The sequence below is a fragment of the Cupressus sempervirens genome, chromosome 3 (assembly GCF_028749045.1).
Source record: "Cupressus sempervirens isolate cs-2001-9-10 chromosome 3, ASM2874904v1, whole genome shotgun sequence".
NCBI lineage: Eukaryota > Viridiplantae > Streptophyta > Pinopsida > Cupressales > Cupressaceae > Cupressus > Cupressus sempervirens.
In genome coordinates, this window is record NC_143120.1 from 855,279,998 (window position 1) to 855,293,554 (window position 13,557).

The 13,557-nt window shown below is 36.0% G+C and overlaps 1 protein-coding gene across 1 annotated transcript in view; it reads left to right on the forward strand.

The window, feature by feature from the left end:
- Positions 1-311: 311 nt before the first annotated feature.
- The window catches only part of LOC149569475 (Lactoylglutathione lyase / glyoxalase I family protein), a 34,077-nt gene continuing 20,831 nt past the window's right edge, over positions 312-13,557 (forward strand). The window contains exons 1-2 of the mRNA XM_089822176.1: positions 312-565; positions 690-838. Coding sequence (XP_089678302.1) covers positions 494-565; positions 690-838 — 221 coding nt within the window. The 5' untranslated portion in view covers positions 312-493. The remainder of the gene's footprint in view (positions 566-689; positions 839-13,557) is intronic.

Genomic DNA, 13,557 nt, shown 5'->3' on the forward strand with positions numbered 1-13,557 from the left:
TCTATAATTTAATTTAGTTTAGCACTATAATATTATATTTTTCATTACTATTTATTTGTTATTTTATTAAAAATACATTGTATTTTAACCAAAACCTACTTCAATCAACCATAAAATCATGAAAGCAGGAACTTTGCACATGCGCCCCTTGTTTAATTTCCACACTGACTATAACATTCAATTTATTTTTCAAATATCACCATAGGAATTTATCAATTATTCTTTATTGGAAGACACCTGAAATAAAATGGAGAATATAAATATTTAAAAAATATAAAAAATCTAAAAGTAATCCTGGGTCAAGGTGTTATTCACCTAGGTATTTTCACTTGGATAACAGTACTGGACTAGAATTGAAGTGAAAAAAACACATTACTGGACTGGAAAAATAAAGAATCAACGGGTATCCAAAAACATACACAGAGAACAAGCCAACGTTAATAGCTTATTTAACATTGCACTGTCATTTATTCTATCAACATATCCTTAAAAAATGGCAACTTCTCTCAATCATATTGCAAGGGAAACTGCAGACGTGCAACGCCTCGCTAAATTTTACGAGGAGGTAGTTTAAAATACATTTATGATTATATATGTTTGAATGATTATGAACTGTAGTGGAAGTTTGATTAATTGATTTGTAGGAATCAGGGTTTTTGGTTTTATATTTTTTTGTTGATTGATTGCAGGTTTTGGGGTTTCACCGAATTGATACTCCCGATTTCGGTCGAGAAGTTGTATGGCTTTCTCTTCGGTCCGGTGTTTCGCTCCATATCATTCAGAGGGACCAGAATGCAAATCTTCCGGAAACTCCATTCAATACAAAAGCTGATATAGAGTATGTATTCCTTATATGGCATTTCTTTTCCCCAGTTATTTGGGAAATCTTGTAGAGTTTTTCAGTGAATCTGATGGGATCACTTTACCCTGTTCTTCACTTAAGTTTCCGTAGCGTTTGCACTTATTTTTAAGAAAGCTCGGGTGTATAAGTTTATGATTTGGACGATTGGCTACTTAAGCATTTGGGATATGTCTCCTTACATATCAGACTTATATTAAAATTGGCTCGCATTAGTTATTATTTATGCTACAGTGTAGTGGATTATTAAGATTGGGGCTAACTCAAGCGGTCAAAATCAGTGGCAAAAACTTAAGTGAAAAAAAGGTAAATAGCATGCATCTTCTAAACCTTCTTCAGAGCTTCCTAATCCACACCTTCTAAATTTTGCAAGCAGACAGTAGAGAAAAATGAGTTTCTGATTTTTAACTTTGCGTACTCCATTGTGTAGAAGTATCTCCCTTAACCTCAATTTCAATCTTTCTGCTTGTCAACTTTGAGGATATATGCAATTTGACGACATTACAAGTCAGAAATGCAGCATGCCCTGAAGCATACATTTTCTAATATACTGCTGATGAATATCAGCCTTCTATTGCATACTTGGGATAATAGGATGGTTTGCAATCTAAATTGCTTTCTGATTCTATTCTCAAAGAATAATGATGGTTGCAACTGCAGAAATATACAATTGAGGTTTATCTTGGCTAGGTCAGAAACTACCTTGACCAATTACTTAAAAGTAGTTCCAAAGCTTTTCCTGTTATAATTTTAGACATCTTGGGTTATAGTAGGGTGGGCGAACTATGTTAATGTGGAGATAGTGAGGAAGGCTTGTTAAGATTATAGCTACAGTCAGATTGATTTAATTATAAGATACAATGTTGATATAATATATCATATATATGTTATAATTATACTACACACACACACACACACACATATATATAATATTGTGATTTATATTGTTAATATATATTAACTAATAATGATGATTAATCATAGCGATGCAAGAGAATCTTAGGTGTAGGAGCAATCTTGCATCACCCAAAAATATTTTCTTTTCAGTATTTTCTATTTTAATAAGGACTAGTACACGGGGTGGTTACTATTTATTGGAATTTTCTATTTTTAGTAAGTTTGTCATATGAGCTCGAAATGTTCTTATTTTCTACAGGAAGGTTCATTTTAAAGTTATAAGCTTACCATAAAAATCTCATTGCTCAATCTTAAGTATCGAAGAAGTTATTGCGGATTTTCGGTGGAAAAATTTGCAAAAAAATCTTCAAGCTCACCATTGGAGGCCTTAGAGTGTCTGTATGAGGTTCGAAAACTTGATGGAAGTGCACTTGTGCGGTTTCAATATTGTAAAACAGTAGCTAGCATTTCCGAAAAGCGGTTATAATAGCCAATCGGAGCAACGGTTCGAGAGTTATGGCCTTCCGAAGTTGGGCTACTCGAAATATTTAAAATAATTGTCAAAGATGTATTTGGTCGACTTTATATGTATTGTTAGGGTCGATCGGCCCTAGGTATTAAATTTCAGAACCTTTCTGGGTGGCATAAAATTGTCTATTTAAGAAAGGCCCGAACATTGTCTAGGGCAGCTCTAGGTGATAGTTCGCAGCTTGTCTTGTAGATTATTGTAATGAAGGCGCCCATGTGGGTTAGCATATTGTACTTGTGAATTTTGTAATACCGCATTTGCAGCGCAAATAAGAAGTTCATATTTTGTTCTCACATTTGCTATTATTTCTTTGTTTTTGTTATGAGTTTATGGTATTAAGGGGAGCACCCTTCATTAAGTGGTATCAGAGCTGGAGTTCTTGAGTGTGTGGACAGATCGCCAACTATGAGATAGTTCGCACCAGGACTGTGGTTTGGGCTGAGCATGTAGACAGATCGCCAATTGTGAGGGAGTTTGCACTAGGGTTTCAGCAGAAGCACAAAAATGCCTCCACGAAGAGAGCGTGGCAGAAGAGTTGTAGGTGTTACACCTGAGGGTTTTAGAACCCTCCAAAGACAAATGCAAGCATTGGAATAACAAATGTGTAGAGGAATAAATCTTCCTGTAAGAGATGAAAGCGAGGATGAGGACGAAGTAGAAGAAAATGTTGAAGCAGAGGCAGTTCTAAACCTAGAGGAAGAGAAGCTTTTTAGGGCCATCTCCAAGATTAGAAAAAGACCTAAGTTTGAAGTTCCCACATTTTCAGGAAATCTTAACCCAGAGGCACTGATCGATTGTATCAGTGAACTGGAAGAGTACTTTGGGTATGGAGATATTGATGATCCTGATAGGGTCAAGTTTGCGAAGGCGAAACTAAAGGGACATGCAAAGATCTGGTGGCAAGAGGTTCAATTGGAGTGAAATAGAAAGGGAAATGACAAAATCACCAGATGGGAACGAATGATAGCTAAACTGAAGTGACAATTCATTCCCATCGATTATGAGCTTGATTTGTTGAAGAAAATACAAGGGTTGAAGCAAGCGGAAAAATCTGTTCAAGAGTATACCAAAGAGTTCTACCAAGTACTCATTAGAACCAGCCATGCAGACGCTGATAAGGAGAAAGTCGCCCGTTATCTTAATGGGTTAAGGCCAAGCATTCAGGACGAGTTGAGTCAGGTTTGAATGAACAATATTGAGGAGGCATACCAGTTTGCCCTAAGAGTCGAGGAGAAATTAAGCAAGAAGTTTGACAACAAGAATAATGGAAGAGGTCGCGATGGAAGATCTAGCAAACGATCTTATGGTGACTATAATGATGATCAAAAGAATAAGAATGAGGCTGGAAGTAGCAGTCAGAACCAGAGGGGAAACAATTCCAATCGTTTCTATGATCAGAACAATAGAGATCAAAGAGGAAGAAACAGAGGACAAGGATCTGGAAGGGGAGGCTTTTGTGGGAAATGTTTTCACTACGGAGAAGAAGGACATAGAGCATTTGAATGTACCCAGTGCCAAGGAAGGACAAATCAAAGAACAGAAGGTTAGGCCAGAGTTGCACATGTTAATGAAGATGCTTAAAGAGGAGAAGTCCTAGTTAATAAAAGAGTCCTGCTGAGTGGTGAGAATGAACCTGATCAAAGGAGCTTGTTTCGCACAAGGTGCAGATGTGAAGATAAGTGTTGTAATGTGATCATTGATGGTGTGAGTACTGACATCTGGTGTCAGAAATAATGGTCACCAAGTTGAAGTTGAAAAGACAGAAACACCCGCGTCCATACCGTATTGCTTGGGTGCAAGATGACCACAAAGTCATGGTCAATGAGCAGTGCTCAGTGAAGTTCAAGATTGGAAGCTACCAGGATGAGGTACTTTGCAATATCATACCTATGGACATATGCCATATGTTGCTAGGTAGGTCGTGGCAGTTTGACAGGCATGCTATATATGATGGACAAGCAAATATCTACACTTTGACCAAGGATGGAGTGAAACATAAGTTGAAGCCGTTGAAGGAGAAAGAAGAAAAGGTATGTAGTGCTGCTAGAATATGTTTTGTTGATGGAAAAGAGTTTCTCAAAGGTATGAAGCGTGAGCATATGTGTTTTGCTATAATTCCTAAAGATAGTAAAAAAGTAGAGGTACTTGCAAAAGTTGCAGATATGTTGGGAGATTTTTCTGATATTGTATCAGATAATGTGCCTGATGGATTGCCCCCAATGAGGAAGATCAGTCACCAGATGGATTTGGTTCCAGAAGCCAGTTTGCCAAACAAGGCAGCGCACAGAATGACACCAGCAGAAAGTGAAGAGTTGAATAGACAAGTTCACAAGTTGTTGCAGAAGGGGTTGATTCGAGAGAGTCTGAATCCATGTGCTGTACCAGTATTGTTAGCACCAAAGAAGAATGGAGAATGGAGGATGTGCACATATTCTTGCGCTATCAACAAGATCACAATCAAGTACAGATTTCCATTGCCAAGGATGGATGATATTATGGACTGCTTGAGTGGAGTTGAGTATTTCACAAAGATAGATCTGAAGAGTGGGTACCATCAGATTCGTATCAAAGAAGGTGGTGAGTGGAAGACTGATTTTAACAAGGTGTTTCAAGTAGATTGTGATGCTAGTGGTATTGCAATAGGAGATGTTATGAGCCAAGAAGGTAGACCTGTTGCTTATTTCAGTGAGAAATTGAATGATGCAAAAAGAAAATATTTTGTTTATGATCAGGAATTTTATGCTATTGTTCAAGCATTGAAGAAGTGGAGATATTATCTTCTTCCTAAGGAGTTTGTTTTGTATACTGGTCATCAAGCTTTGCAATATTTGAATAGTCAAGGAAATTTGAACCAAAGGCATTTGAAGTGGGTTGATTTTTTGCAGAGTTATACATTTGTTTTAAAACAAAGGAGTGGGAGGTCTAACAAAGTTGCAGATGCTCTTAGTAGAAGACAACTTTTGCTGATAGAAATGTAAATAGAGGTGGTTGGATCAAGGAACTCAACACTTTGTATCCAGATGATCCTGATTTTGGTTAAGCATGGAAGGCTTGTACAGAACCTGTTACACTTGACAGGACAAAGTGGTTGGATTTCAGGATCTAGGATAGTATGCTGGTCAAAGGAAGCTAGTTGGTGCATTCCCAGAAGTTCAATGAGAGAGAATCTCATTAAGGAAAAGCATAGTGGAGGACTGGCTGGACATTTTGGCAGAGATAAAACCATAGCTTTGGTTGTCTAGAATTATTACTGCCCATAGTTGTAGCAAGATGTGAAGAAGTTTGTACAGAGTTGCAGAGTATGTCAGATGGCAAAAGGAGTGAAGCAGAATACAAGGTTGTATCAGCCATTACCTATACCAGAGGAGCCGTGGGAGGATGTCAGCATGGATTTTGTTCTTGGATTACCGAGGACACAATGCGGGCATGATTCTATTTTTGTGGTGGTTGACAGGTTTTCAAAGATGGCACATTTTATTCCTTGCAAGAAGACTAGTGATGTTGTTCATGTGGTAGAGTTGTTTTTTAGAGAAGTGGTGAGACTACATGGTCTACCAAAGAGTATAGTTTTAGATCAAGATACCAAATTTGTTGGGTATTTCTGGCGTACATTGTGGAAGAAGTTGAAGATAGATTTGAAGTTCAATTCATCACATCATCCATAGAGTGATGGATAGACAGAAGCTGTGAATCGCAGTTTGGGAAACTTGCTAAGATGTTTGGTTGGAGATAAACCAAAAGGATGGAATATGATTTTACCACAGGCGAAATTTGCATATAATAATTTTGTCAGTAGGAGTACTGGTAAATCACCATTCCAGATTGTATATGGGAGTAGTCCCAAAAATGCTTCTGAATTGAAGCAGTTGGATAAAGGAGAGATAAGTAGTGCTGAAGCAGAAGATTTTGTTGAACATTTGAAGAACATCCATGAGGAGGTGAGGAAGCACATCATAAAGATGAATACACAGTATAAGGCTAAGGCAGATGTGAAAAGGAGGTATAAGGAATTTCAGATTGGAGATGAAGTCATGGTTCATTTGAGGAAGGAGTGTTTTCTAGTGGGTACATATAATAAGCTGAAGATGAAGTTTGGACCGTGCAAAATAGTGAAAAGGCATGATTTTGGAAATACGTATGAAGTGGAGTTGCCTGTTGAATTGAATATTTCACTAGTATTTAACATTTTAAATTTGACAGAGTATTATGAAGGAGGTGATGGAGCTGAAGTTGCAGAAGCGCAGTGGAGTATTCCAGCAGCTAGTTCGGCTAGAAAGGAGATTAAGGAGATATTGGACAGTCGTGTTGGCAAAAGTACCAAGAACAAAACTTATGAGGAATATCTAGTCAAATGGAAAGGGAGGCCAGTTGAGGATTCATCATGGCTAGTAAAGGAGGAGATTAACTGTCTTGGTTTTCCTCTGAACACCTGAGACGTGACAAGGTCACTTCTTAAATTACCCCAGGTGTCCGATGCAGGAGCATCCTGAGTGTAGGAGCAATCTTACATCACCCAAAAATATTTTCTTTTCAGACTTTTCTATTTTAATAAGGACTAGTAGACAGGGTAGTTACTATTTATGGGAGTTTTCTATTTTTAGTAAGTTTGTCATATGAGCTCGGAATGTTCTCATTTTCTATAGGAAGGTTCATTTTAGAGTTATAAGCCTACCATCAAAATCTCATTGCTCAATCTTAAGTATCGGAGAAGTTATTGCGGATATTCGGTGGAAAAATTTGTAGAAAAATCCTCAGGCTCACCGTTGGAGGCCTTAGAGTGCCTAGATGAGGTCTGAAAACTCAACAAAAGGGCGCTTTCGCAATTTTGAGCATCTAGATCAGGAGTTAACGTTTTCGAAAAGTGGTTATAATAGCCAATCAGAGCAACTGTTCGAGAGTTATGGCCTTTTGAAGTTGGGCTACCCAAAATATCTAAAATAATTGTCAAAGATATATTTGGCCAACTCTATATGTATTGATAGGGTTTTTCGGCCCTAGATATTAAGTTTAATTGTCTAGAACCTTCCCGAGCGGCATAAAATTGCTTTTTGTAAAAAGGCCCAAACATTGTCTAGGACAGCTTCGGGTGATAGTTCGCAACTTGTCTTGCAGATTATTGTAATGAAGGTGCCCATGTGGGTTAGCATATTGTACTTGTGAATTTTGTAATACCGCATTTGCAGCACAAATAAATATGTATTTTGTTCTCGCATTTGTTGTTGTTTCTTTGTTTTTGTTATGAGTTTATGGTATTTGACATGCTTCCTACTCTTATATTTATAAGAGATTGGGATCTGCATTTGGAAAATACTTATAACATTTGTAGAAACCAATCCATGTTTTCTAACATGGTATCAGAGCCAAGTTGCAAATGTAAGAGGGAATAGAAATGATATGGAGAAAAAATCGTACAAAGGAAAAATGATTGGCATGCGAGGATTTAAAGTCAGAATTGAGAGAAACAAATTCAGCAATCATTTGATATTACATATGGCAGAAGGATTTATAGATAATAATGCCTTGGAGTCTTCTATAACATGCAGTATTGGCATCACTGGAAGAAGATTCTCGGGCATTCAAAGTTGGAGATCAATACAATGGTAGGCAATCGTTTGCAGAATTATTTGGAGCCCATCAATCTATAGAGATGATAATTCATTATCCAAACAGGCCTTGAATCATTGATGGATAATTGGAAGGAAACAAATTTTAATAATGGGCAGAGGCCTTCATATATGCCAGCAGCCAAACCACACTCACGAGATAATATTGGAAGCACATATTTCATATATATAAATTATCTTGAATCAGCCTGAGCAAAAAGGAGAGATTGAGAACAAAAGGAGAGATTGAATGGTGTAGTTAAGAGCCAACGATTGAATCATTACAACCACCAGAGACATAACAGCAGCAGGGAGAACAAAAGGAGAGATTGAATGGTGTAGTTAAGAGCCAACGTTTGAATCATTACAACCACCAGAGACACAAGCTGATCGAACCAACATATTCAACCTAAAGAGGTTTCATGACAATCTGCAACACTAATCATCATAGGCAGAAATATGAATGAAACGTCTCCATCACCCGTCACCACCATGCCTACCATCGAAAGTTGATAGGGCAGAAAGGAAGAAAACGATAGGGAAGATAGAATAGAGTAACGTAGATACACATGGAGACTATACATCAAACAATGCTATTCACCAATTTTGGCAAAAATCTTTTGCGATATCAGACCACATATTCAAATATAATTTCCTGGAACAACTTTGAGTATTGCAACATACAATATACAGAAAATCATTTTATTATCTTAAGAGGCTCTATGAGGGAGGAGAATGGTCGGATATTGCTATTCCATTCGGGGCGGAAGTTGTTAAGAGAGGATGTAGAGCAAAAGCATATAATGAACCAAGAATTGTTTCCACAGGCATATAGAATATAGACATAAAGAGAAATTAGCAAAAAATACTACAGAGATACCTCATAGATTTGTTGTATTACATATAGAAAAGAGCTAATGGTTATTCAAGAATACATTTGTACTTCAGCAAGAAAGAATACATACTCCTCAAAGGAGATAGTGGGCAATGAAGGCTACCCCCGAAAATTATAAAACAGGATAAGCCATAAAAACAGAGAGCATATTATAAAGAATGAGCCATTTATTGGGCTGACCTGTCCTAGAATCTTTACATTATGTCAGCAATGCAAATACCTGTTACTTTATAAGTTCTCGAAGGTAGTGATTTTATCATCCTTATCACCAAAGTGAAATATATTGAAAAGGGATGGCACTTTATCCATGGTACAATCGTATCTAATATCACAAATAATAACAAGAAGTCATATATATAGTGTCATCAGTCTCAAGGTGTGAGGGGAGTTTATAAATACATTCTTTAAAATATAGGAAATTATCAAAGGTCCGGAATAAGAAAGACTTGTCAATGATCTCACTATTGCTGGAGTTAGAAGACCCGTGGAAGCAAACTATTATTATGATTCAAGAAAATAACCAACATATAAGTGATTACAAATTCTTAATCAAACTATTTGTTAAACCATATGATTATGAAGATGCATAAGCCACGTCTTTAGGATACAACCATTCGAGAGTATAAGATATATAAGGAGATCTTAGAAGTATGTTTGGTAGATAACACTTCAAAGGAGGTTGTTTAGAGGGAATAATTGAGAAGCCTCGACAAAGATAAGGATTGAGGACCTATCATATAAGGATAAATTTAGTATACAAATTTACAGGATTTGATACAAAGGGAATATTGCTATTATCTAGAATTAATAATTAATGGTTTGAAGTGATGGCTCAATCAAGTTAATTTGAATATGATTTCACAAACCATTCTATAAAACCCACCTAGAAAAAGGCGTCATCACAAGAAAATATTGTGATCATTGAATGAATAATCATGTGCCTATGATGACGAGACCTATTACAATAGATTCCAATCTAATACATTCTGAAACAAAATTACTCATCCAAATCGAAGAGTTGTTGCAGAAGGAATCAAGAGAGTCTGCTTAGTTATATACACAATTTGGATCATGATGGATTAGACCTCAATCCAATTCTTTGATTAAGTATCTACAGGATGAATCCATTAATTTGGAATAAGATCAAGAAGGAAATTCGTACACCCTCAGAAGCAGCAATGAAGAAGGATGATTTGCATGTCAATGGAGTCATTTGAGATAATTCAAATTTCAGACATATCATTACAAGCTAAGCATGTACTTGACCCTAAGCATCATCACTTAAGTTGATGACTAACAGAGTTAGAGGTTGTTATTATTCATGCATGATCGTCTCTCATTTGGGCTTGACTGAAAACTCTATAAAGGATGGAAAAAGTGGGAATTTACATTATGGGGAGGAATAACAACAAATGTTCAATGTTCCATTCTCAAATGTCTATGGTCCCACATGTGCTGATAAGTATTCTTATCCTTGAAGTATTACATTTATCTACTCACTGTAGTCTCTCTCTTATTTATAATTCTATACATACTATAAGAGTTATTTTCCTTGATCTTTTCCTTTATGTTTGAGGATGTTCTTACGGGAAAAGAAGGTTAGTACTTTACACATGCTACCAAATAGTGTATAGACTCAATCTTATGATAGTAGCTCCAAAGAAGCTATAATCTAGATTCGTCTAATGATCAAGCTAGATAAAGTGAGGCTCTTGAAGAAACTATCTTTGATGATTGAGATAATGAGTATTCTTCCATGAAGAGGGAGTTTGACAATTCTTCAAAGACAACATAGAAGCTTAGAAGATTGACACTAGATTTAGAGGGAGTCTAATAGTTTATCATAGGCATTCTTCGACAAAGAGCAAAGAAGCCATAAGTTGAGCTTCCGAGGAAATAACTAGAGGACCTGACTTCTTAGGATCAATGTTCAGAGGGAGAATTTTGAGGTGCAATCCTTTGTAAATGGTATCTTCTCTATGAAAAGTTTGAAGTGAAATTCCTTTTAATGCATTCTTCTCTTTGAGATAGAATTGAGGCGAAAACTCTTGTACCACCCTCTGACTTGGTTCATGGTGGTTACTATTTGATATGTAATGAAAGGTGACGATATTTCATTGACATATATAAACAAAAGGTAACCATTGTAAGGTGACGATCTTATAAATGGTAGACCTATTATCATGACAGACTTCATTAAGTTGTTCTAGAGTGTTGGAAGGCATGATAACGAATGTATCAACCAAAAGGTAACCATTGTAAGGTGATGACCTTGTCAATGGTCTGACCTATCTCCTCGATATGCTACATTAACTTGTAGCACCTAAATGTGTTGGATGTCTAGGAGCAAGAGTTATCATGGTTCTTTGGACCGGATTTTGCTGGACACCTTGATAACCAACTTATCATGGTTCTTCGGGCCGAATTTTGCTAGACACCTTTATAATCAACTCGTCATGGTTCTTCAGGCCGAGTTTTACTAGACACCAATCAATTTGTTATGGTTCTTCGGGCTCAAATTTTGTATTCTAATTGCTTTAGTTCTCTCTTTACTAAAGAGGGAGTGTTAAGAAATTAAGCCTCATAGTGAATTGAAGCAGTGAATTGAAGCCAATTCCATATGTAATATATGTTAATATATATATGTGTGTTGATGGATTTATGTTGATATCCTTAAATATGCCATTCTAGGAATATCACATTGAGATGATATATCTCCATATGCTTGAGAGCATAATGTGTTCCATAACAAATCCTCCCTAGCTAAGAGGGAGTGTTAAGATTATAGCTACAGTTGGGTTGATTTAATCATAAGATACAATGTTGATATAATATATCATATATATGTAATATTATAATTATACTACATATATATATATACACAATATTATAAACATATTATATTATATAATATATATATTATAGATTATACATATATTATATATAATACATATGTTATATGATGATTTATATTGTTAATATATATTAACTAATAATGATGATTAATCATAGAGACATGTCTCCTACTCTTATATTTATAAGAGATTGGGATCTGCATTTGGAAAATACCTATAACAATGGCAGTATAATTACATTTGCAGAAACCGATCCATGTTTTATAACAAGGTTAACAGTAACTTGGTAATTTTTTTGTCACCCTCAAGCCAAATATCGAATTGGTGTACGAGACCTAGCTTTTACAATTATTTCACCAGCAGATTCTTTTTTTCCACCAACTGTATATGTTGATCATTAAAGTGTGCAAACATACCCATTCCCACCTCCTTTGGATGAGAACAAGGAACTGCTATTATCGAGTACAAACTTTCATGCCCTAGAATAGCTTAAGCCTTGCCTCATGTCAACTGGAGTCATATATGCTTCTTTATTTTGACATGAGTCATGGTATCATTAGCACTGACAAATACCCCTTATAGATGCTTCACCTGAAAAAAATAGAGAAGCGGGCCTTACTGTTAGGACCAAGAGGGACAGAATAAAAATGTATATGTTAATATTGCAAATCAATCCATATTGAAGAAACATACATTTTATAGGCAATAATATATTTTAACTGCCACATGACTACCTTTACAGAAACAAAAATTATAGAATTTACAAATGTTTTAACAGATCAACATGTTAACATCCCCAACCCCACCTAATCTGGAGGGGTTATCATGAAAGTAGGCTGTATTTTGAATTTCTTATACCTCTATCGGCCTAGCACTTTGATGGGAACATTTGCTGGCTGATCGGAAGTTCCTCCAAAACCTCTGTTACTATTTCAGGTCTTAAAATTTGTTTAAACTAATGTTGTTATTTTGACAGGGTTTAAAAATTTTCAATTCTGCCAGTTACTTTGATGGCTCTCAAATATTTTTATAATGAGCCCATTACTTTGACATGTATCAACTTTGGATAATGAGCCTGTTACTTTGACGGGTCTCAAATATTGATAATATATCTGTTACTTTGACAGGTCTCAAACTGGGACTTGTTCTGTCCATACTATAATATAAAAAAATGACCAAACTTTAGCGATCAATTGGAGGAGTCACTAACTATCAATCTCGGGCAACTCTATATTATCAATGAAAATAATATTTGAAATAGCATATACTGGGTGCAATCAATCATTGAAGTGTAATCACCACACCAATCACAAGATGTCTCATCTTGTTACTGACATGCACACAAGATTTCATTGTCAACAACGTGGTATCCTTGATGGATCTGCTGAACAAGAGGCAACGTTTTTATCTCTATAGCCTCAAATAAGTGGAATCCATTGTTAAGGACCAAAATCATCAGTCATTGCAATGTAAAGTGCATCGCAAATATTAGCAAAATCATCCATTATGGGAAGTAGGTTCACTTCTTTATTATTCTCAACAATTGGAGGCTTATTCGATATACCAATTGGCATCTAAGCAATATCAGTACTCATCATATTCAATGTTGGTTCAATAAGATCTACATCAGCATTAGAAGAATCATCGTTATGTGCAAGCACATTTTCACCATCGATAAGAAGTTAACTCTCTTATAAAGTTTGTTTAACAAATAAATTTTGGATCACCGCTTTGAATGATCTATTCAACCAAAATTCAAGGTGGATTTGGTAGGTAACAATGCTTGGCAGATTAGTGTGCGAACCGCATGATTTCCAAGGGTTTAAATCAAAGCAATTATTAGAAAGAATAAACAATTACAGAGTAATTTGCTCAAATGGAAGCTGCTATGGTAAATCAATGTAAACAAAGAAGACGAA